At 43.5% G+C, this 27,350-nt stretch overlaps 1 protein-coding gene across 4 annotated transcripts in view; it reads left to right on the top strand.

The window, feature by feature from the left end:
• Nucleotides 1-11,043, top strand: part of rd3 (retinal degeneration 3, GUCY2D regulator) — a 97,472-nt gene extending 86,429 nt beyond the window's left edge. For all 4 annotated transcript variants that reach the window (XM_068044980.1, XM_068044979.1, XM_068044981.1 and 1 more), the window contains one exon: nt 9,622-11,043. In XM_068044980.1, coding sequence (XP_067901081.1) covers nt 9,622-9,919 — 298 coding nt within the window. In that variant the 3' untranslated portion in view covers nt 9,920-11,043. The remainder of the gene's footprint in view (nt 1-9,621) is intronic.
• Nucleotides 11,044-27,350: the final 16,307 nt, after the last annotated feature.

Here is a 27,350-nt window from a genome sequence, read left to right as displayed (position 1 = left end):
ATGGACTGAATCAGACTAAGGGGCAAGGACACCCAGCATAGCTGGTAGGATCCTACTTTATATATGCATATTGGGCCTGATGACAACATCAGAATCACACTGAACAGGGAAGCTGCTACAACTTTGCTGCCAGTTGAAAGGCAGTCAGGACCTGTTGGGATGAAGAGGCTGAAAAATGTAAGGTTTCTTTCTCTCCTTTCTGGGGCTAGAAAGATTAGGAGTGCTCATCCAGGCCCCACAAGGAAAGCTGAAGCCTTCACTGCCCTGGACCCTTTCCCCATCCACATTTCTAGAACGTGAGACCACCGTGAGATGCCCTTGGAATCCAATCCCACCACCTACCTTGTGTCAGCGGGTGGCCTTTGGACTGTATAACTTTATATCACTTCCCACTGACCTCCCACCTGTTCTGGGTAAGACGTCAGCCAGCAGAATTTCAACATGGCCTGGGTCTTGATATAGTCTCGTCTTTATTTCTGGAAAAGCGATAAGTTTCCAAGTCATCTTGCTACCTGTCTACCCAGAACCTGCCCAGGATTAAAATTGGGGCCAACATTTTTCTGTGAGATGATAAATTCGGTCATGTACCAATTGTCATGCACACGAGAAGAGCAGCAATGAAAATACAGATCCCAAACTGACTGAAGAATTACAAAAATAGACTTTTTCTTTAAAGAAAAGTGGACAATGTGCTGCAAAATGGCCATTGAAGGTCAGACAACCTGACCCTGCACATTCAAACTTTCTTACTGTCTGTCAAAGACAAAAGGATACATTCCAAGCTAAAAGGTGTCAATTACACCCATCAAAAGACATTCCTGAATTAAATGAGTTTTTCTGAAACAAAGAACATGTAAAGTAGCCACATCCTGGTCCATTGTTGGCCACCACATTGTGTCTCCTAACAGAGGAAACATGTGAGAGATTTTTACCTTACAAAATAGCTCTCTAGAGAGGGGAAAAATCACAACAACATCTCAAAAGCCTGTCCACCTGAGAGCTGAGAGATCTAGCAAAAACCAAAGAGAGAGGCTTGCTGCGAATTCTACCCTTCTACTTGGTGCAACAGAGGACTGAAAGTGATCATTGCCTCTGGACTGAAGTCTCAACCACTAGAAAATCTACAAACAACCCAGGCCTGCAAGTTTAAAAAGAGAAACTGTTCTCCGAGAAAATTCAACAGGTTTATCTTGAACCCTGAACACCTACCTCACTTCAACCCACTTACCCTTTTCCTCTCTATCTATTTATTCTTGTGCGTGTGTGTCATAGACTCATAGAGTTATACAGCACAGAAACAGGCCCTTCGTTCCATCGTGTGTGCATGTGCAAGCGAGTGAATGTGCATGTGGGTGCGGTTGTGGCCATTTCAGCAATGAATATTGTTCAATAAATAGTTAATATTCTGTTTTTAAGCTACAAGAAAACCTGTCACTGTCTGTTTATTTGACAAATAAAACACAAGGGATTAAAACCCTAGTAACAAAAACACTTGATGTGGTCAGTTGGGAGGTGAACAGTAGAAACCACCCACGACCCTAACCACCTGGCCGTAGCACAGCGTAGGGAGACATCCCTTGTCAGCTCATCTATTTTAGTGCTGTTTCCTCATTATTATCCTGTTCTCTCATCTTCTTATTCTTTTGGGAAGTTGAAATAAAATACTAAGTAATATTTTATTTCAATTTTGCTAATCATTTTTCCACAAAATTTCCATTGTCATTTAGGTACTGAAGATCCACCAGACTTTGATCCAGTGTAAATGCTGGAACCATTCACCAAGAACTTGGCCAATATGTTCCTCAGAGTATTTATTATATACTATGTACACATCTGCATGGGCCTCTTCATTCCTCCTTGCCTCCAGGGGCTGCTTGTGCTTGCCACATGGGGCCTCACGTTGTCTTCCCCATCTCCACCTCTGTCCATGGGCCTTCGACCACTGGCTAACCATCAATCTTTTTGGCAATACTTGTCCACCCTTGGGCTACTATCGCTGTATCCAACTGTTGATTCCATCTTTGTGCCCTATTTATTGCTATCCCCAACCCCTCCAGTCCTCATGTTGCTTCCTCAGTGGTTTCATGGCACTTAGCTTAGAACTGGTAATTTTTTTCTTAAAGTACTTATAATGCTGATTATGATTATGATTAGAGATACAGCACTGAAACAGGCCCTTCGGCCCACCGAGTCTGTGCCGAACATCAACCACCCATTTATACTAATCCTACACTAATCCCATATTCCTACCAAACATCCCCACCTGTCCCTATATTTCCCTACCACCTACCTATACTAGTGACAATTTATAATGGCCAATTTACCTATCAACCTGCAAGTCTTTTGGCTTGTGGGAGGAAACCGGAGCACCCGGAGAAAACCCACGCAGACACAGGGAGAACTTGCAAACTCCACACAGGCAGTACCCGGAATCGAACCCGGGTCCCTGGAGCTGTGAGGCTGCGGTGCTAACCACTGCGCCACTGTGCCGCCCTGTTTCTAGTGCTTATAGGTTTCCCAGCTTGTGATGGAAAATAAGTGGCATTAGTTTGATGGGGAGGTGATGAGAGGAGAATGAGGGCTGGGGGGTAGAAGAGAATGGGGCTGATAAGAAGTAGAGAGGATGTATTAGGATAATTCCTTTATCCTTTTTAATAAAAGATAGAGAGAGTAATATGTCTTACAATTTATTACTGTTTCAAAACATTCATCTTAAGATTACATCCAGTGCACTACATGCAGTCTTGTAAGAAACTTATGTGTAAAGAACTTCCTGTGAATTATGATTGATGCTTATCCAAAGCTGTTCACCATACCCCGTCTTAAAGGTAGCTGACATTCCTACAGAAGTTTGCTTTGTATCTCTTTTATACCATTTAAAGAAAATGAGCATTTATTGTCTATTTCTCGCTAAGATTAACTTTGGGAGTTTTATTACCCTTCCGTCATTGGGCATACAATGATAGAGGCCTCATGTTCTGGTTAATATCCTGCTTCATTTTCTAAGGTTCATCCTTCAGCAACTTTTGCTTCCTATGGTTTGCGCGTCCTAAACTACAGCTTTTGACCTGGAGTTTCTTTGTGATCAAAAGATGAGACCTGCCAGCACAAAAGTCAAACTGATTTTGATTTACTCACTATAACTATACTTGCAACATTAGCTGTTCTGTCTTTTAAAAAAATCAATGTAGAAACTTATCCACATCTTTACAGAATGGATTCTGAAGAAGAAAGGTAAGGGAATAGGGAAACACAGAGTGCAAGGGATGTGGGAAGAGAAGAAGTAATGAATGGAAAAGTGGATACTGGCAAATCAGCTGTTTTTTTTAAAAGTGCTTATTATAATAGAGCCAACTTACAATGCAATAATCAATTTAAAACACAGGCCTCTGGTTTCTGAGCTTAGTGTTAGACACAGAGGCTGGAGCACTCTTCTTTGCCTTGCTTTTGGCTGCTGCCCTATGGCTTTGTGATCCATCACGTGAAAGCCAGCCTGCACCCCTGCTGGATTCCTCTCCCATCTATTACCCAACACCGACCTAACACCCTGGCCACATCCTTCCCCCAGTTACTGACACCAACTGACATTTACACCTCCTGCCAACAGAAGAACAGAGCAGAGAAAGAACCAGAAGACAAATCAAGAATGAGAAAATAAGACACAGAGACAAGTAGAAGCAAGGAAACACAGAAAGAACCAGAGGAGAAAAGAAAGAGAACAACTTCATATAAAGATGAACAAGCATAAGTTGCGACTTATTGTTAGCCATACAATGGCAGACTTACATATTAAAAAAAACAGATATCTATTGATTTTTATATTATCAGTTCAACTTCAAATTATTTCCTTCCCTTCTTCACCAAAGTGTCAAATATTTCCTTAAACAATTAACTGTCCCCTCCTCTTCTTCGGCACGTTACCCTCCAATTTGTGAGCAAAGCCATGGGAAATCCCCTATAAGTAGGTGTCATCATACACTTCCTGTAACACTTTTGTGTCACTCTCAATGTTAGGTAATCTTAAATGGTGAATTTTCACCCCCACCCCTGCAAAGTCTCAGCAAAGTTTGTTATAGAAGCACTAAACCAGACTTTATTGAACTCATTGATTTACACCAGAATGAAGTGCCAATAAATCTCATTCTAAAGAGGACTTCTGTGAGACTAATAATTACATTTGGAGTTTCTCAACTGAGAATAAACTATTTCTCCTTTTAGAGTCTATATGAGAATTCCAACAGAAAAAAGGAAGTATGCTATATATCCCTCATGGACTAGTATGCTGATCTGAACAGATAGAATTTTTTGAAATATATAGTATTGTGATACAATTACGCAGCACAGTTTTCCATATTTCCTACAAAACGCAATCCTTATCTCGAGCAGTATTGCCCCCTCTGAAGAATCAAAGCATTTGAATGACTAACACAAGAAGTAACAAATGTAAAAGCTTGAATTTATTATGTGTTTGGTGCAAAAGGCTTACCTTTTGGCTCTACATTATCAGACCTATTGAATTGCACTTTCAAAGGATTACAAAAGATTGAAAGTTTATGAACAACTCTGTTGCATTTTATTATACATACTTCATTGTGTATTTGGCAGCGTGAAACAGAATGTACGTTGCCACAGGAGCTACAGCAATGACAATAGATTAATTATTGTAGCTATAAATATAGGCACTTCTCTTCAACTGATTGGCTTTGAAACTAGAAGCAATTGTTTTAGCAATGCATTTATTACTAAATGTATACTTCTTAAAAATACTGGCAGATCTTTCACGGTGCTACTCACGGAGGATACACTATTTTATAAGGACAGGAGCATTAAACCATAAAATATTGTAGTCTAGAAATTCAGTGGCACTGTGCCCATTTTTCAGCGACAAAACAGGCTCCTAAGCGTCCAATATGGCCACCGCAGTGTGTGCACTCATTTCATGCCTGAAATGTGCCGACTATCATATTAGACCAGACTGGTCTGTAGCCATCTGGGGTTCATGGAAGAAGTATGTTAACCACTGATTAAAATGTTTAATGAAGGGTCCTATATTTGTTGTAGCACCCTGATTGTGATGTTGGGCTGCCTGACTTGCCACACATCAAACTAACCCAGCAACTCGTAGCATTAACAGGCAGGAAGGGCCATTCAGCAGCACTATTTCAAAGGCTCATCCACTACAGACAGATTAGTCGCTGATTTGACATTAGAGACTGCTGGTAAATTCCTGGGTGTTTCTTGGCCTGTTTTTTGACTGTGGAAACTTAATTCTTACTGCTGACAGGAAGATTTTGTGTGTCCTTAAACAGTTTTACTGTAGTCATGGGTAGTCCGGCATGGCTGCCTTTGGGGCTGGAGGATGAAGGGAAGCAGTGAGGAAGACGGGAGAGAGAAGGAACAGCTGGGAGAAGAGGGAGGAGGAGTGCATTGTGTAGGAGGCCGTAAAGGAAGCACTTCTCCCATCTCAACTTCTCAGGCAAGCAATGCCTTAGATTTTTTGCTTAAAAGAGGCTGTCACTGAGCTTGCCATCTGCTGCAGCCACAACTTGAGTCTCAGATCAGGGCATGGACAGCACTACCTGCGGCTCTCAGGTTACAGTGGCACTTAGTTTTTATGCAACAGGCCCCTTCAAGCCTGCAGCAGGTGATATCAACAACATCCTCCAGTTTATAGTCCATCATTGTATCAGAGAGAGCATTGAGGCTGTTCTGCTAGGAGGAGGTAAATGCTTATAATCTCCACTCTGGATCACATCAGAGTATCAATGCTCAGGGTGGGATCACGTAATCCAATATAGGTGCATGACCAGAGAAGAGACGCGGAAGATGCGGTGTTGGTTGGTCTACTGACTGGGGTACCTCTCCTCGGGGATAGGTGGATTGGCCCCCTTGGTAGAAGGGCTAATCTGAGTCGACCTTTTAAGTATTTCTGGGGTCTTCCAGGCCAAGAAATCAGCTCAGTGACCGTAGTGGGACACTTCCACTTAGTAAGAAATGTGTATGCCTAGTTTATCCAGGTGTCCAAGCGGCTGGGTGGCCGTGAGGCTGAGGCTGAGGAGGCCTTTGGTATTGGAATTCTCTCCCCTTGATCCTGCACCCTCTTAGGTAATGCTCAATGTTTGGGTGGCTCCATAGGCCCAGGCACTTTCGGAAATTTGCAGCCTTAGCTGGGACCTGATGTACCCATGTTATCCAATTTCCTTGACATGATGCTGCACTCACAGCTGACTTGCACCACGAGTGTGAATCTGACCCTATGGAAAATTGGACCACTGTTCCCCAGCATATTTTGCCAATACCCCTGTCATAAAATAATTATCCTCCGACTCAGTTGATCAATGCCATGGAATACCTTGTCAAAGGTAATGGAAGTGGTACTTCAATTGTTACCAGGGGCTGGATTTTCAAATTGGGGTCGGGAACCTGATCTGCAGATGAATTCCGGGTCCCAACCCCCTACCTCAGCTGCGTAGCTCTCACAATGCTATTTTTAATGTAAATGCGCTAATTGGGCAGGAGGCGAGCTCGGCACACAATTAGTGGCGCCAAACATTTCCAGGAGAGAGGAGCTGCCTGCCTGGCACCAGCAGCAAAGGCAGGCAGTAGCCATGTTGGCAGCTGCCTTGCTGAAGAGAGTGGGCAGCTCCTTACAGGCCCAGCAGCATCGATGAAGATGAATGAGGCCATGCAGGAAAAGTAAAGGCCCAGCGCTGGCACCGTCACAAAAAAGTCCATTAAAAACCAGTTTTAAGACAAAGAAAAATAAACTTTCTTTGGCCCCGCAGTGAACCTGACAGCTGTGCACAAATGTGCACCAGTCTGTTTGGGTTCGCCAAAATAAAGTTTAAAAATTCTGTTCTGCGCTGGACAGGCCCCTTAACAAGCTCCTTAAGGAGCTTAAGGGGCCATTAATTGGCAGCGAGTGAGTTTCTCATTCCTTCTCTATCCGCCTCCCCCACCCCATCAGCTCTTTCAAAACTACAAACTGTCCTGGAGGCATCAGGATCCCGAGACAACCTCCAGGTCCACGATTTTGAAATTGCACTCACACTGGGTCCTGACCCTGCGGCCCTTTGAAAATCCAGCCCCAAATGTCACAAAGGGTAACAAAATAGTGACAACAGGAAGTGCATGCAGTCATAAGAACTTTAACACCGTTAGAGGATCTACCATGGCATTGACACTTGACTGTCTCCATTGTGTCTCGGCAACTAGTGCTGGATGCAATACTCCAAGGTGTGGTCTGAGCCGAGCACTGTACAGTTTGCTTATGACTTCCCTTGACTTGTATGTACCTGTTTTAGCTATGTAGTTCAACACTCTACTGGCTTTGTTGATCTTGCTTTGCATTGGTTTACTATCAAATCTACGCAGACTCCTGTTTTGTTTCCACTTTATCTCGAGTTGTTTCAACAAAAGTTGTTGCATTTTTTTTTCCATCTTATTTGCTGAGCATAGCACTTGTCTGCCTTAAATTTCAATGATTGGTGATTTAGAGTCATAGAGTCATAGGGCTGGATCTTGTTCTCCCGCCGCAGGAAGCAGCGGCGGATGAAGAAAATGGTGGCCGCTATGCATGGGCCCCGCACCGCTGCGATCTTGCGTCCAGCAGCCACTTAGCATGTGCATGGCGGCGCACCCCCCCCCCCCCCAAATCACGTGGCGGGGCAAGCCTCGGCCTGATGAAGGAGCAGGCACCATTTTTAAAAGGCTGCCAGCCCTGCAAGCAACACAACATAGTGCAGAGTTGACCCCTAACCCCCACCATACACTACATAGTGCAGAGTTGACCCCTTCCCACCTCAGACACTAAAGGCCTGCTCAGGTCGGGAAAAAGAACCCGATCTGAGCCCGACTCGGCCCGAGTCCCTCCGATTTTTCCAGGAGCCCGGCCCCAACTCGACCCAAGCCCGACCCAACCATCCCTTTACTTACCTTCAGACTCGGAACCTCCAGGAAGCAGCAGACTCAGTTTCGTCCCGGATGCCCAGCTCAGATAAGTTTTTAAAATTTCAATACTTACCAGCAGAGCACTTACCGTGCATGTCTGGCCCGACCCGGCCCGGCCCGACCTGGACTCGGCCCAACCCGACCCGAATCCGGAAGATGGGCTGACCCGACCTGAGCCCGACACATGTTGTTGGGTCCCGTCGGGTTCAGGTTGGATAGCAGGCATTTACCAGACACTACATAGTGCAGAGTTCATCCCTTCCGCACCTCAGTGGCACCAGCTTGCCTTCTGTCGCAGAACGACAGAGGGGCTGCCGCGGAGCTTCCCCACCACCGGGAAGATTGGGCCCGGCAATCCCGACATTGGGTTCCGTGGCGGGCCGTTGCCGCTCCAATTCTCTGGCCCAACCACCCACCGCAAAACCCAACGTTGGGCTGGGACCAAAATCCAGCCCATTGAGTCATTTAAGGCACAGAAGGAGGCCATTCGGCCCATCGAGTCCATGCCAGCTCTCCACGGAGCTATGCAGTCAGTCCCACTCCCCTGCTCGATCCCCATAGCCCTGCAAGTCTATTCCTCTCAGGCGCCCATCCAACCTCCTCTTGAAGTCATCGATCATCTCTGCTTCCACCACTCTTACAGGCAGCGAGTTCCCAGCCATTACCACCCGCTGCCTCATATTCTTCCTCATATTCTCGCTGCATCATTACTCAAAACTTACAATCTGTAAATTTGTGTTTTCATCCAATTCATATAGAATAAGCATGGTAAACATGAGCTTGAGGGAAATTGTTGGGGAGTAGCCATTGAAGACAGAAATAAGTGGAAAAGATTGCAAAGAAAGGCGACCCATAGAAAGATTTGCTTTTAGAGATAGATGTGTATATATAACACTCCTACATGTGCATTGAAAGAAAAACAAATGGAAATACATGAAAACCTGAAGGGTAAATACACATTTGACCACATAGTTTTATCCGACTCACTCTGTAACATCTAAGCTGCTTCCTCCAACTCAATTGTCCCACCTGGGTAGTGGAACAGAGCACAAAATTGCTTTCTACTTTTTTCTGATCTTTCATTTGAAATACCACTAGCTGTAGTTATCTTACAAAACAGCTCAGTTCATTTTCATTTTCCCTTTTCCAATAATGTTCTCCCCTATCCTCATGAAGGGTCTTAATGCTGTATTGAGCTACGGCTCCACAGATGCTGGTCACCCTCTGGTATCTTGTCCAAGTGGCTATTCTTCTGTAAACCTAGATGGTAAATGCTGTCAAGCTATTTGGCTGCAAGAAGCATCATCTACAGGGCAGAGGAAATCAGCCACATTTTCTTTCATCTTCGCCCATTATCCGCACAAATTCACTTGCACAAGGATCACTTAATAGCGATCGGGAATAAGAACCTTGGCTGACTTTTTCCTTCCTAACGCAAGTTGCCAAGGTTGATTATAATTCATTAAGTAATGTGGCCTTGGTTTAACATGTTTGCTATTAACAAATAAAAGTTAATTCGCCACTCCCAGTGGGGAAATGCAGGTGAACATATGACTGTGACCTGCATACCTGTTGAACATGGTTCCTGCTGAAAGTGTAAGATCTCTTAGGGTAACTTCAGTCAAATAATAGAATTATACATATTAATTAAGATTTCCATTTAATACACAGATTTCGACAGGTAGTTGCTGAATATGAACCAGAGGTGCAAGAAGTGTTGCAGTTATTCCGATCTGTTCTTCAGGATGCTTTAGAGAGAATGAAGGAAGATCAAGATACAAAGAAGCTGACCAGGCAATGGACCAAGAAACGGACAATGAGTCTCTCTACAATGATATTTAAATCACGACTAAGGATCTATCCCTTCAGCAGTAATATCAAGACAGTCTCAGAAGATGTGGAACAAGGCTTTGTGTCAGCCAGACGAGTATGGAGTATGCCAGAGTTCAAAACTGCAAAAGAGTTCTGATGAAATGCACAATTCATAATTTTCTCATAGAAATTATTGTATCATAGTTAATCATTGAATTTTAGATTGATCTTTACTTTTCAGGAATGTGACTTGCAAATGTGTATGGCCTGCCCGTGAAAGCGATTAACATTTGTGCTTGTGAATGCACTGATGAGAATTTGAGTGGCCTATTCTTGACGCAGTGTGGATGAAATTTGTTTCTGGCTAAAGTGTGAAACTGACGATAGCGAATTAGCAACCTGTTTTACACTGCAACAGATTTTATTCACTATTGAATACCAACTGCAGATAATTATGATTTATTAGAATATGGTATTGGTACACTATGGGAGATTTGTTTTGAGGACTATAAAAAAATCCATTAACACTTAAGTGATCTTACAGCAGTGTTTCTCACAGATGAATCTCTATACTGCACAGTCAAGTGAAAAATCAGGAAATCAAGTGCTGTTCATTTTCAAATATGCTTTGCAATGCATCGCACAATGCAAGTCATTAAGTAATGTTAGGAATCAGTTTTATTTTCACTGCAGTCAGATATTATGTAGTAATAATATTCAAGAGTCCGCAACAATGTAACCTTTGCATAGAAGATACCCCGCCCTCCCTTCAAATCATTACAAGGCATTGAAAGAGAAGTAGTAAAGCCAACATCTCTGCTGGTGTTAGCGTGTTTAATAGTATTGCTATCTACTTAATGAATAGAACTATTAAAAAGTAATCTAAATTATCTTTTCACTTGCAAAACATGTTCTTGAAATGTAATCACAAGAAGAAAAATTCTTCAAATAGGTAAGTAGGTAGGAATAAGGAAGGTAAACTCGTTCAACATGTGACAGACTCAACGGTCATGGTTTGGATGACGGATTTGACATAAGCGAAAGATTTTATTATGTTATATATAATGAATGGATGTGGGTTCATGTCTTTAATTTTTTCCAATTGTGGCTGCACTGTTGAGCAGTCAGGTGCCAAGTGTGTGTCAGACAGCTCCCCCAAAGGCAAGGAGAAAAATTATACAGGAAAGCCACCCTTGCACCACACCTATGTATCTTGTGGCCTGTTATTGAATGGCATTGATGGGTAAGTGGTACAACAGGTCACAAAGAATCTGACACAGCATGACAGTAAAGAAATAAAAACATAAAGTGCTGGAAAAACTCAGCGGATCTGGCAACATCTGTGGAGAGAGAAGCAGAGTTAACATTTCAGGTCAATGACCTTTCATCAGAACTGGAAGAAAGATCTGGAGAGGCGTTGGTGACCATGAGTTGTTGGAGCTTGTGTTCCTTAACACTTGAAAGGAAAAGAAAAAGTCTTTTGTTAAAGCATCTTATAAGACAAAGGTTGAAAAGAAACTGTGCAGCAGGACAGCTTTGAAATAGGGTGAATTGGTGCTGCTGGAAAGGGAGATTGTACATGTGGCGGCACATAGCACTGAATGCGGATCTTGGGATGCGGCAAGAACAGCTGTCTGAAATGTTGTATGTCTCGGAGATACCTGTAACCCTGGGTGGATTTGAAATGTGAAGGATGGAACTTCAGTTGGAATCTATGTGCAATAAGTTGGAGCCAGAGACAGTCACTGAAGAAGGAGATGTGTCTGTGAAGTTTTAGTAGACGCCTTATCAAACACCAGGAGGGAAATGGAAAGGTGAACAAAGTAAAAGAGACAAATGGAAATCTTGTTGGAGAGAAGAGCAGAACTTCTTCAAGGTAGGCATTCCTGGAAGAGAAGTGGCAGTGACTTAAACACTAAAATCAAAGCAAAATATTGTGGATGCTGGAACTTTGAAATAAAAACAGAAAGTGCTGGAAATATTCAGCAGGTCTTTCAGCATCTGTGGAGAGAGAGAAACAGAGTTAACATTTCAGGTTGATGACCCTTCATCAGAACTTCTGATGAAAGGTCATTGATGTCCCAGATTTTGGGAAAAATTGACTGTCCACTGAAGCTCCTCAGTCTCATCCGTTCCTTCCATGACAACACGCACTGCACTGTACAGTTTGATGGCTCCATTTCCAACAGTTTCAGAGTGAAGAATGGAGTGAAACAGGATTGTGTCCTAGCCCCCATTCTGTTTGTCATCTTCTCCATGTTCCCTTCCGTGCAAATATGGAAGGAGTCTACTTGCACACTAGGTCAGACGATAAACTCTACAATCTATCAAGATTGAAAGTGAAGACAGAACACATCACGTCCTGATCAGAGAACTCCACTACACTGATGGTGCTGCGCTAGTTGCTCACACGGAAACTCAGCTACAAAGACTCATGGACTGTCTCTCCCATGCCGGTAACTTGTTCTCCTTGACTATAAGCATCAATAAAACTGTGTAATGGGACAAGGTGTTGCATCTCCACCCCTGATCACACTAAATAATACCCCACTGAAAGTGGTTATCAAATTCTGCTACCTTGGGTCCACGGCGACAATCTGTCCCTTGACGCAGAACTCGATACACGCATAGGGAAAGCAGCTACCACCTTTGGCCAAGTCATGAAATGCGCATGGGATAACACCAAGCTGACCCTTAGGACCAAACTGATGGTTTATAAGGCCTGTGTTCTCAGCACCTTGCTGTATGGCTGTGAAACATGGGGAACATACAGCTACCAGGAAAAGAATCTCAATAACTTCCATCTTCGCTATCAGCAGTACGCTATGGGTATATCCTGGCAGGACAAAATCAGAAATGTGGCAATGCTCTCAAAGGCAGAGCTCCCAAGTGTCTTGGTACTAATCAAACAGAGGCGGCTTCGGTGGATCGTATATGTCTGCAGGATGGAAGATGTTTGCATACCCAAGGACATTCTGTATGGTGAGGGAGCTGGGGCCAGACAACCAGTGGGGCACACAAAGCTCCGCTTCAAGGATGCTTGCAAATGTGACATGAAGGCCCTAAATGTCGACTAGTTCACCTGGGAGTCATTAGCTGGCAAAAGAGGGAAATGGCGACACATCCTGGGGACAGGCATGCACTAGCACAATGACCAGTGGTTACAGCAGCTTGGCAACAGGCGCCAATGTCAAAAACGTCACTTGGCAGCTTCACATGTGACACTTGTGGCAGAACCTGCCTCTTAAGGATTGGCCTTCACAGCCATCAACAAAGGTGCACCAAGAGAAGACACCCTACTTAAATAGAATGTTTGCTGCATGTCCATCATCTTTTGTAGATGGAAGGATGCCAACCAACCAGATTAAAAAAAAATTAAAGCATACTTCCCAGCTTTTTTGGCATTTCAATTTTACTTTTATGGAGTTTAGTAGTTCTAAGCCAAAACAGTAGAGGGAAAATTTTAAATAAGTGTTGCTTTCCTTTTCAGGAGAACAAAAACTAGTGGGACTCTTTGTACCCTGAAGAAGTATACTTCTTGAGTCAGAATGGAAAAGGTCACGACATAACTCATCTTTCTCTTCTGGTCTGATGAGGCAGTTGAGCCCAAAAATGGGGATAAGATGGGATTTAAGCTGTCCTAAGTATGTATTTTTCAATGCTAGTTAAGGATTTTCTCATCTTATGATAGCATTTCCCTATGCCATGCATCATTTCTGGCCAATAGGTTAGCAATACAACCAGCTCCCATGCCCCTGTTAATGCCATTCTACAAATGGGTAACTAGTTTAGGAGAATAGTCCAGTGTAGCTGTCCATCAAAATGTTCCCCCCCACCTCTGGTAGAAATCTGGTCTCTATTCAGTGCTAAACAATACAGCAAAGAGACTGTAGACACGAACCCACATCTTCACGTTCATGATGTGGTGTGGGATGTTGACGTGCTGTATCTCTGTGTCACCCATCTATCCTTACAATAAAGTACCTTGCGTCTGTTGTATATATCAAGTTTGTTAACTATCTCTTGAATATCAAGCTGTCAGCTTCCTTCTTAGTCACTGGTTAAGCATTCGCCTTGGTGTCTTTCTCCATTTTAATTGATTGTTTTCATTATTCACATCATATCACGCAAAACCTTTCACTCCAATCGTATTCCACCAAAAGAATTCTACATAAGTCACCAAGAGATACAGCCACTATGATAATTGTTCACCCATCCTATATTCCCTTAAAAATAAAATATCTCAAAACATACTTCCAAGAATTGCAAACTTACGCAAATACTTGGCTTTGATAACATTTTGCCTGTCTCCTTAGAAGTAGTTTGAGAAACCGTTTCAGCCACCAGACCCACCCCAAATATGTGCAGTATGTGGAGTTTTTTTTGTCTGTATATTGTTCATATTGCAAGAGGATTGGAGTACAGGAGCAAAGAAGTCTTGCTGCAATTGTATAGAGCCTTGGTGAGACCACACCTGGAGTATAGTGTACAATTTTGGTCTCTTTACCTACTTGCCATAGAGGGAGTGCAACAAAGGTTCACCAGACTGATTCCTGGGATGGCAGGATTGTCTTATGAGGAGAGATTAAGGAGATTGTGTCTATATTCTCTAGCGTTTAGAAGAATGAGAGGTGATCTCATTGAAGCATACAAAATTCTCACAGAACATATTAACATTGAAAGGGAGGAAGTATTAGCTGTTTTAGCAGGCTTAAAAGTGGATAAATCCCCAGGCCCAGATGAGATATATCCCAGGCTGTAATGTGAGGCAAGGGAGGTGATAGCAGGGGTTCTAACAGAAATTTTCAGATCCTCTCTGGCCATGGGAGAGGTGCCAGAGGACTGGAGGACAGCGAATGTGGTACCATTATTCAAGAAGGGTAGCAGGGATTGACCAGGAAATTACAGGCCGATGAGTCTAACATCAGTGATTGGGAAACTATTGGAAAAAATTCTGAGGGACAGGATTAATCCCCACTTGGAGAGGCAGGGAATAATCAGGGATAGTCAGCACGGCTTTGTCAGGGGGAGATCGTGTCTAATTAGCTTAATTGAATTTTTCGAAAAGGTGACTAGATGTGTAGATGAGGGTAAAGCAGTTGATGTAGTCTACATGAACTTCAGTTAGGCTTTTGATAAGGTCCCGCATGGGAGATTGGTTAAGAAGGTAAGAGCCCATGGGATCCAGGGCAATTTGGCAAATTGGATCCAAAATTGGCTTAGTGGCAAGATGCAGAGGGTAATGGTAGAGGGTTGCTTTTGCGAGTGGAAGCCTGTGACCAGTGGGATACCACAGGGATCAATGCTGGGACCCTTGCTGTTTGTAGTGTACATTAATGATTTAGACATGAATATAGGAGATATGATAAGTAAGTTTGCAGATGACACGAAAATTGGTGGTGTCATAAATAGTGAGGAGGAAAGCCTTAGATTACAGGATGATAAAGATGGGCTGGTAAGATGGGTGGAGCTGTGGCAAATGGAATTTAATCCTGACAAGTGTGAGGTGATGCATTTTGGGAGGACCAACAAGGCAAGGGAATATACAATGGATGGTAGGACCCTAGGAAGTACAGAAGGTCAGAGGGACCTCGGTGTACTTGTCCATAGATCACTGAAGGCAGCAGCACAGGTAGATAAGGTGGTTAGGAAGGCATATGGGATACTTGCCCTTATTAGCCGAAGCAATAGAATATAAGAGCAGGGAGGTTATGATGGAGCTGTATAAAATGCTAGTTAGGCCACAGCTGGAGTACTGTGTACAGTTCTGGAGACCGCACTATAGGAAGGATGTGATTGCACTGGAGAGGGTGCAGAGGAGATTCACCAGGATGTTGCCTGGGCTGGAGCATTTCAGCTATGAAGAGAGACTGAAAAGGCTAGGGTTGTTTTCCATAGAACAATGAAGGATGAGGGGGGACATGATTGAGATATACAAAATTATGGGGGGCATTGATAGGTTAGATAGGAAGAGACTTTTTCCCTTAGCGGAGGGGTCAATAACCAGGGGGCATAGATTTAAGGTAAGGGGCAGGAGGTTTAGAGGGGATTTGAGGAAAATTATTTTCACCCAGAGGGGGTTGGAATGTGGAATACACTGCCTGAAGTGGTGGTAGAGGCAGGAACCCTCACAACCTTTAAGAAGTATTTAGATGAGCACTTGAAACGCCATAGCATACAAGGCTGTGGGCCAAGTGCTGGAAAATGGGACTAGAGTAATTAGGTGCTTGATGGCCGGCACAGACACGATGGGCCAAAGGGCCTGTTTCTGTGCTGTATAACTCTATGACTCTATGATTCAACAAGATTGATGCAGGAAGGATGTTTTCCCTGGCTAGGGGTTCTAGAACCGGGGACACAGTCTCAGAATAAGAGGCAGGCTATTTAGGACTGAGCTGTTGAGGAATTTCTTCACTCAGATGGTGGTGAATCTGTGCAATTCTCTACCCCAGAGGGCTGTGGAGGCTCAGTCATTGAGTATGTTCAAGACAGAGATTGATAGATTTCTAAATATTAAAACTATCAAGGGATATGGGGATACCGACGGGAAGTGGCATTGAGGTAGGAGATCAGCTATGATCTAGTTGATTGGCAAAGCAGGCTTGAGGGTCCAAATGGCCTACTCCTGCTCCTATTTTCTATGTTAATATTGACCTGATGCACAGATCAATAATTCCCAGGAATACCCCCCAGTCTTTATGTGCTTTTTCCTATGATCTGCTGCCCTGTGCAAAAGTTGTAGAAAATAGGGAGGAAAACTATGTTGCTGAAACAAAGATGAAATAGGTATAAAAGAATACAAAGAAGAGAATAAGGGAAAGTAGAAAGGAATGAGATAAAAGGTGAATGGGCAGAGAAGGACAAGGTTGCTTTAAAAAACTGATCTTTACATGCTGAGGAGTCCAGCTTTCATGAAAAACTCCAGAATTTACTTTTTCAGCAGCTCAACGAATGGAGAGAGTAAAGAAAATGTTGTTGTCTGTGTAGGAAGAGTGACATCTGTCTTGAAGGCAACAGAAGGGAAACGGATAGAAACACTGTATTTGGGATCAGGAATTGTACAATACAAGAGGTTAGACATTGCATAGGTTCATGAGGATTTTTATTTACTGGAATTTTTTATGACCACCTATTTCAGGGATGGGATTTGGAAGAGATGGATAAATACCCTTTGTGGGAGCAAGAGTCTTACTTGCACTGTTAAGTGAGTGTGGGAATCTCTAGGGCGGTTAGAAGCGGGAGGAACAGTTGCTATCGGGACTTATTGGACTGACATTGTACAAAACTGCATCCTCTAATTGTGTAACACTAAACACAACACTAACATATAAGGGAACTTTGGCAAACTACAATAATATATCAGTTAATGCTGGTAAACCATAATTTAACAACTTTGAAGTTGGTTGACAAATAAAAATGCCATTTCCTCAAGCACACATTTTGAAACAGCAGGATATAACACACAAGAAAATTTATTTTGTATTGTATGCATTAAATTCTTGGCATTTGGTTCCTCTGTTAGACAGCAAACTTTGCAATATCCTTATATTGAAGACAATGGATTCCTTCTGTAATTTGTATTAGCTCAGCCAATAGAAATTTCTTTTATGTTCTCAGGAAGTTCCTGTTTTTGTGAAGTAAACAGGATCAGTTTATATTTGACTTTGAAAAGTGAACATTATAACTAAAGACTGAAATGGGTAGTTATAAACTATTCCAGTCCAGGGAAGTCCTCATGAACTTAAACAATTTCTAACCTCGAGTATTGAACAAGATGTACTATTAGCTGAGGTTTTAGGATTGTGTGCAACATAGTCTGAAAAGGTTGCCAAAAGATAGAATATAGAACACTCTGGTAATTCTCCACATTCCTCAGCTTTCCATAAATAAATACACCGTTCAATGTCTTAAAAAGAAGTCCAACATCATATATTAATAAGTAATGCTTCCACAACCATACCGATAACTCATCCACTTCCCAAACACAATTTATACTTCACAAAAGGGACTGTTATCATGTTTGAGGTGGAGATGGGGGAAAACGAGGGGATGTACACCTCTTGTAGTATAGCATGCAATCCAATATTCAAGCATAAGGAAGTCAATAAAATAGGAAACCTGCATGGCTTCCTGAACAAAGTGAAACTAACAAAGTAGCTCAGCACCACAGGGGGAAAACATCAGGGACTCCCTCATAGCTGCCCCATCAATCCTCCCTTCATACATCATAGAATAGTAGAATAGTTCCAGCACAGAAATAGGCCCTTCGGCCTGTCGTGTCTGTGCCAACTCTCTGCAAGAACAACTCACCTAGTCCCACTGCCCTGCCTTTTCCCGATTATCCTGCAATTTTTTCTCTTCAGATTCTCCAGTTCTCTTTTGAAAGCCTTGATTGAATCTGCCTCCTCCACACTCTCAGGCAGTGCATTCCAGATCATAACCACCCACTGCAAAAACATTTTTCCTCATGTTGCTGCTGCTTCTTTTGCCAATCACCTTAAATTGCTGCCCTCTGGTTCTTGACCCTTCTGCCAATGAGAACAGTTTCTATCTACTCTGTCCAGACCCTTCATGTCCCTACGCTTTGAGACAGGAAGCTTTTTTGAGGATTTAGGCAATAAAAACAAAGAAAACATGCATTTATATAATGCCTTACATGACCTCAGGTTATCCTGAAGTACTTCGGAGCCAATGAAGTGCTTTTGAAATGTTGTAACTGTTGTAATGTAAGAAACTGTAGCAGCCAATTTGCACACAGTAAGATTGCACAAACAGCAACAATATAAATGACCAATAACCTGCTTTAGCTATGTTGGTTGAGGGCTAAATATTAACCACGGCACTTTTTATGAATACTGCAGATGGGACCTTGGTTTAATGTCTCATTTGAAAGACAACACCTCCAATAGTACAGCACTCCCTTAGTTCTGCACTGAAGTGTCAGACTAGATTATATATGCTGAAGTCTCTGGAATAGGACATGAGGTCAGAGTGCTATCATTGAACAAATGCTGACAACCATAACGTATATGATATTATACAAACAGCTGATTGATATTTCAATCAGCTACGTTTTTTCAAACCATGTATTCAAGTTCATTGGGCAATGAACAAAGTAGGTTGATTTTTTTTATCTATCATTTTCTATGCAGCTATGGATATTATCAGACAGATCTGCTTGTGAAAATGACACCCTGTTCAGAGAAATGAAGTTTACTTCTCACACTTTCTGTAGCTTATTATGCCATTCAAGTTCCTTGCTTGAATTACACATTGAGGTCTATTATTAATTGTCCTAATGATTAACATTGCAAGGGCCATATTCCAGTCTGAGATCCTTCTGTTACTTTGATTCGATACAACCCAATGAAATTGGGTCAAATGGAAAAAGTTGAAAATGTACCTGCATGATGCACATTATATTGAAAATCTAACGTGAAGTATCCCGGGAAATTGTGCAGGACACCACTCAGTTTAAAAAAAACAAATGGGAAAGTAATGTCAATCGGAAAGTAGTGATCAATGGTTTTGAGCTTCAAACAGCTAAATATTGCAAGAAAAGACTGAGGGAAGTAATGAGTTTCCAGTTTTAAATACTGGGAAAGAATTAGAGTAAGAGACAGTGCTGTAAGTATTCATTGTAGCACAGAGAGAATGTAAGGAGGAAGAAGTGCATGCGACTGTATAAGTGGAGCTTGGGAGAACAACACTGTCAGGGTAGCATTAACAAAATGGAGAGAGACAAGAAAGGCTGAAGGCTAGACAGGTCATTGCCAATCAGATGACAAGGTTGTACCTTGTTTCATGTGCAGGTCTGAAAGAGCAGCATAACAACCATTTACAATATTAAGGTATTGTATATACTAAGTACAAAGGGAAAGTTACTTTTACCATCATGGTTTAAAAGATCAGCATATTCAAACTTTGTAGATTCATATCAAAGGCTAGAAATTCTTTAAGCAGGGGAAAAGAAAAGGCCTTAACTTGTAACAATTAGTACACAAGAGTTCTGGGAAATTATCAACAATATGAACACATTTCTGATCTGAATTATCTACACCTTCCACTTTAAAGTTTATTTTAATTAAGAATATGTTAATACATATGTTACAGCTATTAGGATACTTATTGGGGTTAACATATTTGAGAGGTTTTCAATGGTCTTATATAAAAATTACACAACGTTCTCATGTAATTAAAAATAAATCCCATATTTTAAGACCATACAAAAACAATGAGCAAGAGCCCTAGTGCACACCGTACTGGAGGAGCCAGTGTTTCACATTTCACTTTTAGCTCTCTGTGTTTAGCTTGTTCAGCTGGTCATCTTCACTGTTAAATAACACAGTTAGGCTGAATAGCACCACTAGGAAAATAGGTGTGGGATTTTCAAAACAAACACATGATGGACACAATGTATCTGTACATAAATTACATAATCACTGTTATGTGGGTAATTACAGTATAAAAAATAAGAATTCATACCTCCAGTTGCAAAGTAGCCTACTTCCTCTACCCACATAGAATGGTTAGAACCAGAAGGAGGAAATTTGGCCCACTGAGTATGTGTTGGCTCTCTGCAAGAGCAATTTAGTTAGTTCCACTCCCTTGCCTTTTCCCAGTAGCCCTGCAATTTTTTTCTCTTCAGGTGCTTATCCATTTCTCTTTTGAAAGCCACGATTGAATCTGCCTCCACCACCCTCTCAGGTAGTGCATTCCAGATCATAACCGCTCGCTGTGCAAAAAACATTTTCCTCATGTTGCCTTTGGTTCTTTTGCCCATCACCTTAAATATGTGGGTCTGGAACCTTTCGCCAATGTGAACAATTTCTCCAACTATTCTGTCTAGACCCCTTGTGATTTTGAACATCTCTATCAAATCTCCTCTCAACCTTCTCTTCTCTAAGGAGAACAACCCCAGCTTCTCCAATCTATATACGTAACTGGAGTCCCTCATCCCGGAAGCATTCTCGTAAATCTTTTCTGTCTATCTAAAGCCTTCACATGCTTTGTAAAGTGTGATGCTGAGAATTGGACACAAAGGGCTGAATTTTATAAGGCCCCTGATGTCAGGGGTCATGGCAGGGGCCCAGAAAATACTTCCGAGAGAAGTCCACCATGGGCCTTGGCGCCGGGAAGGCCCTGCCCCATTTTATTGGAGGCGGCGAGGCCTCGGGATGGCTCCCCCGCCACTTGGCGGCAGAGCCTTAATCTAAATATTTAAATAAATTATAATGACTGCCTAAGCACCTACCTTGTTCCAAGGCCATCCCACGCCAATATTCTGGCTGGTGGCTGGAAGTCCCGCCCTTCAGATCTCCGTTCAGAGATCCGAGGTGTAACATTGGTGGGAGGGCGGAGGAGTGAAATTTTCAGGTCGGGAGGATGAGGAGTGGGGAAAACCATTTCTATTGGCAGAAAGGATGGTGGGAAGGGGTTGAAGGGCAAAGGTAATGAAGTTCAGGGCGGAAAGTTCGGGATGCGAACAACAATTTTGTTCAGTGGGGAAATGACAACAAATGAAGTGTATGGTCATCGGGGGAGTGGGAGATCGTTTTCGATCTTTTATTAAGTTTATAAATTTCCATGTCACACATCCATTTCACTTTATAAAGTAAAAATACCAGTAAGGGCTTGAAGTCCTTTAAAAATCGGACACCGTTGCAGGGGACGAAGCGACCGGCCCCTCTACGACTTCGGGAGCGGGCGGTCTGCCCTCTCCATGTTAATGAGCCTTCGTGCGAAATATCGCGGCGGTTCCGCGGCACACATCCCGCACATGCGCTGCACACATTTTGAAGCTCGGCTAGTAAAATTCAGCCCAATATTCCAGTTGAAGCCAAACCAGTGATTATAAAGGCTCATCCTAATTTCCTTACTTTTGCACTCTATGTTTCCATTTATAAATCCGTGGATCCTGTATGCCTTTTTAACCACTTTCTCAACCTGCCCTTCCGCGTTCAACGATTTGTGCACATTTATCCCCAGGTCTCACTTTTCTTGCACTCTCTTTAGAATTGTACACTTTAGTTTATATTGCCTCCCCTCTTCCTTCCTACCTAAATGTAGTTCTCTGCATTAAATTTTTTCTGCCAAGTGTCCACCCATTCTTCCAGCCTGTCAATGTCCTCTTGAAGTCCATCATTATCCTCCTTACAGTTCAGAATAATTCCAAGTTTGGTGCCATCAGCATATTTTAAAATTGTGCCTTGTACACCCAAGTCTAAGTCATTAATAAATATCAAGAAAAGCAGTGCTATTGCATACCTTTCTCCAGTCTGAAAAACAACCATTCATCAATACTCTCTGTTTCCTGTCACTCAGCCATCTTCATATGGAAGCATGCAGAGAGACAATAGAAAATAAAGGGTACAATTCTAAAGGGAGTGAAGGGGCAGAGGGAGCTGGGTGTATATGTGTATATTGAGCTGGATTTTAACAGCGAGCTCAAATAATGGCGCCTCGCAGCCAAAGAACCGCTGCAATCTCAAGCGCAGCAGCTCATTTAAATAGCCGGGGCAGCCCCCCACCCACCCCAGGCCCCCCAATCTCGTGGAGGAGGTGGGCTGTCCGTCCCCGGCAATGGTGCCAATTGCCGCTGCGCATATGCTGGTGCTATTTTTAAAGGGCAGCCAGCCCTGTCACCCAATTTAAATTTTTAAAGTCTTACGCCCCAAAATTAAATAATTTCTCATGCCCCTTTCCCACCCCCAATAGCAATTACAATAACTATTTGCCTTTCCTCCCCAAAACACTTAACTTTTACATCTGACCTTCCCGCCCCCCAACAAATTGCACAAAATTTAAGGTTCAACTCTTCCCACCATCCCCTACACCCATCCCGTATATTTGACCCCATACCTCCCACCACCGCACTGACAAACTTACCTCCTCTCCCCTCCCTACCAGTGTGGTGCCGCATTTCCCCAGACAGGGATCTGAATTCGTGGGAGTGCCGGCCACCGCGCCGAAGATTGTGGTGGGCCTCAAGATCGCAGGTATGTCTATTTAAATTTATTAATTTTATTCATTTGAATATGTTAATTATGGTCCTGTCACCCAGCGGCAGGGGGGTGCCATGGAGCCTTGCTGTTGCCGGGAGGATCGGGTCAGACCCTTACAGCGTCGAGGTCTGTGACGGGCCTCATCCGGAGCCATCTTCAGGCCACCTGCCCCCCTGCCACAGAACACGACGTCTGGGGGAGAACAAAATCCAGACCACTGTGTCCAGTTCTGGGTGCCACACTTTTGGGAAGATGTGAAGGAATTGGAGAAAGTGCAGAAAAGGTTCACAAGAGTGGTTCCAGGGATGAGGAACTTCAGTTACGTGGATAGATTGGAGAAGTTGGGACTGTTTTCTTTGGAGAAGAGACAGTTGAGAGGAGATTTGATAGAGGTGTTCAAAATCATGAGGGGTCTGGACAGGGTAGATAGGGAAAAACTGTTTCCATTGGTGGAAGGATCGATAACAAGAGGGCACAGATTTAAGGTAATTGGCAAAAGAAGCAATAGTGACTTGAGGAAAAACCTTTTCATGCAGCAAGTGGTTAGGATCTGGAATGAACTGCCTGAGAGTGTGGTGGAGGAAGGTTCAATCGAGGCATTCAAGAGGGAATTGGATTGTTATCTGAAAAGGCAGAATGTGCAGAGCTGTGGGGAGAAGGTCGGGGAGTAGCACTAAGCAAATTGCTCTTTTAGAGAGCTGGCACAAACATGACGGGCTGAATGGCCTCCTTCTGTGCTGTAAGAATTCAGTGATTCTGTGATATCCATGCTGCCTTGTCCCCTTATTCCATGGGCTTCAACTTTGCTGGCAAGCCTATTTGGAACTTTATCAACCATTTTTTGGAAGTCCATATAGACCACACCAACCCTCGCTGTTACCTCATCAAAAAACTCATTCAAGATGGTTAAACATGATTTGCCTTTAACGAATCTGTGCTAGCTTTCCTTAATTAATCTACACATGTCCAAATTCCACCTAGAAAAAATAATCATCTTCAGGTAGGTTTCGCTTTCCTGTATCCTTTACAACTGACAAAATAACTATATTCCAAATTGGTTTCCTTCACTGAATTTGTACAATGCATAATGTCCTCCACCAGCAGTTTTACAATCGTGTTTGGGATTGAAAGCTGTCATACAATCTGTTCAGATGCCTCTCCTTTATTTAAAAATTATCCTGACTGGAATGATTAAATTACTGGAGGTCAAGAAAGAACAGGTTATCTTTTTTTTAATTCATTCATGGGATGTGGGTGTCGCTGGTTGGCCAGCATTTACTGCCCATCCCTAATTGCCCTTGAGGAGGTGGTGAGCTGCCTTCTTGAACTGTTGCAGTCCATATGAGATAGGTACACCCACAGTGCTGTTGGGAGTTCCAGGATTTTGACCCAACGACAGTGAATGAACGTCGATATAGTTCTAAGTCAGGATGGTGTGTGACTTGGAGGGGAACTTGCAGGTGGTTGTGTTCCCATGCATTTGCTGCCCTTGTTGTTGGTAGAGGTTGCGGGTTTGGAAGGTGCTGTCCAAGGAGCGTTGCTGCACTGCATCTTGTAGATGGTACACACTGCTGCCACTGTGGAGGGAGTGAATGTTTTTTGAGGATGGTGTGCAAATCAAGTGGGCTGCTTTGTCCTGGATGGTGTCGAGATTCTTCAGTGTTGTTGGAGCTGCACCCAACCAGGCAAGTGGAGAGTATTTCATCACACGCTTGACCTGTGCCTTGTAGACAGTAGACAGACTTTGGGGAGACTGGAGGTGAGTTACTCGCCACAGGATTCCTAGCCTCTGACCTGGTCTTGTAACCACGGTATTAATATGGCAACTCCAGTTCAGTTTCTGGTCAATGGTAGCCCCTAGGATGTTGATAGTGGGGGATTCAGTGATCGTAATGCCATTGAATGTCAAGGGGAGATTGTTAGATTCTCTCTTGTTGGAGATGGTCATTGCCTGGCACTTGTGTGGCACAAATGTTACTTGCCACTTATCAGCCCAAGCCTGGATATTGTCCAGGTCTTGCTGCATTTCTACAAGGACTGCTTCAGTATCTGAGGAGTTGCGAATGGTGCTGAACATTGTGCAATCATCAGCGAACATCCCCACTTCTGACCTTATGCTTGAAAGGTCATTAACGAAACAGCTGAAGATGGTTGGGCCTAGGACACTACCCTGAGGAACTCTGCAGGGATGTCCTGGAGCTGAGATGATTGACCTCCAACAACCACAACCATCTTCCTTTGCGCGAGGTATGACTCCAACCAGCGGAGAGTTTTTTCCCTGATTTCCATTGACTTCAGTTTTGCTCGGGCTCCTTGATGCCATACTCAGTCAAATGCTGCCTTGATGTCAAGGGCAGTCACTCTCACCTCACCTCTTTTGTCCATGTTTGAACCAAGGCTGTAATGAGGTCAGGAGCTGAGTGGCCCTGGCAGAACCCAAAATGAGCGTCACTGAGCAGGTTATTGCTAAGCAAGTGCCGCTTGATAACACTGTCGATTGATAACACTGTCGATGACACCTTCCATCACTTTACTGATGATTGAGAGTAGGCTGATGGAGAGGTAATTGGCCGGATTGGACTTGTCCTGCTTTTTGTGTACAGGACATACCTGCTCAACTTTCCACATCACTGGGTAGATACCAGTGTTGTAGCTGTACTGGAACAGCTTGGCTATGGGCACGGCAAATTCTGGAGCATAGGTCTTTAGTACTATTGCCATAATACTGTCAGGGCTCTTCGTCTCTGCAGTATCCAGTGCCTTAAGTCGTTTCTTGATATCATGCAGAGTGAATTGAATTGGCTAAAGTCTGGCATCTGGGATGCTGGGGACTTCAGGTGGAGGCCAAGATGGATCATCAACCCGGCACTTGCGGCTGAAGATTGTTGCAAATGCTTCACTGATGTGCTGGACACCCCACCATTGAGGATGGGGATATTTGTGGAGCCACATCCTCCAGTTAGTTGTTTAATTGTCCACCACCATTCATGGCTGGATGCGGCAGGACTGCAGAGCTTAGATCTGATCTGTTGGTTATGGGATCGCTTAGCTCTGTCTATTGCATGCTGCTTACGCAGTTTGAGATATGACTGATGCTGCTCCTGGCATAACCTCCTGCACTCTTCATTGAACGAGGGTTGGTCTCCCGACTTGATGGTAATGATAAAGTTGGGAATATGCCAGGCCATTAAGTTACACATTGTGGTTGAGTACAGTTCTGCTGCTGCTAATGGCCCACAGCCCCTCATGGATGCCCAGCTTTGCATTGCTAGATCTGTTCGAAATCTATCCCATTTACCACGGTGGTAGTGCCAAACATGATGGAGGGTATCATAAATGTAAAGGCGGGACTTTGTCTCCACAAGGACTGTGCGGTGGTCACTCCTACCAACATTGTCATTCACAGATACATTGGCAGCAGGCAGATTGGTGAGGACGAGGTCAAGTATATTTTTCCCTCTTGTTGGTTCCCTCACCACCTGCTGCATACCCAGTTTAGGAGCTATGTCCTTCAGGACTTGACCAGCTTGGTCAGTAGTGGTGCTACCAAGACACTGTTGGTGATGGATATTGAAATCCCCCAACTCGAGTATATTCTGCGCCCTTGCCACCCTCAGTGCTTCCTCCAAGTGGTGTTCAACATGGAGGAGTACTGATTCATCAGCTGAGGGACAGCAGTAGGTGGTAAAGAGCAGGAGGTTTCCTTGCCCATATTTGACCTAACCATTAAACCTCATGGGGTCCGCAGTCTGTGTTGAGGACTCCCAGGGCAACTCCCTCCCAACTATATACCACTGTGCCGCCACCTCTGCTGGGTCTGTCCTGCTGGTGAGACAGGATATCCCCAGGGATGGTTATGGCAGTGTCTGCGATATTGTCTGTAAGGTATGATTCTGGGAGTATGACTTTGTCAGGTTGTTGCTTGACTAGGCTGTGGGACAGCTCTCCCAACTTTGGCACAAGCCCCAGAATACGGGGTAAACCTTTCAGGACTGAGATGAGGAGAAATTTCTTCACCCTGTAGCCTGTGGACTTCGCTACCACAGAAGGCAGTTGAGACCAAAACATTGTATGTTTTCAAGGAGTTCGAAATAGCTCCTGGGGCAAAAGGGATTAAAGGATATGGGGGGAAAAGCTGGAACAGGTTACTGAGTTGGATGATCAGCCATGACCATAATGAATGGCAGAGCAGGCTTGAAGGGCTACTCCTGCTCCTATGTTCTATGTTAGCAAGCAGGACTTTGCAGGGTCGACAGGACTGGGTTTGCCATTGTCATTTCTAGTGCCTAGGCGATGCCGGGTGATCTGTCCAATTTCATTCTGTTTTATTGATTGTAGCAGTTAGATTCAACTGAGTAGCTTGCTAGGCCATTTCGGAGGGCATTTAAGAGTCAACCACATTGCTGTGAATCTGGAATCACATGTAGGCCAGACCAGGTAAGGACAGCATTTTTTAATTCCAGATTTATTAATTGAATTCAAATTCCACCTTCTACTGTGGTGGAATTCAAATTCATGTCCCCAGAGAAATACCCTGGGTTTCTGGGTTACTAATCCAGTGACAATACCACTATGCCACCACCT

The sequence above is a fragment of the Heterodontus francisci genome, chromosome 13 (assembly GCF_036365525.1).
Source record: "Heterodontus francisci isolate sHetFra1 chromosome 13, sHetFra1.hap1, whole genome shotgun sequence".
In the NCBI taxonomy this organism is placed as follows: Eukaryota; Metazoa; Chordata; class Chondrichthyes; order Heterodontiformes; family Heterodontidae; genus Heterodontus; species Heterodontus francisci.
Note: the sequence above shows the minus strand (reverse complement) of the source record. Positions and strands in the feature narration are given on the sequence as shown.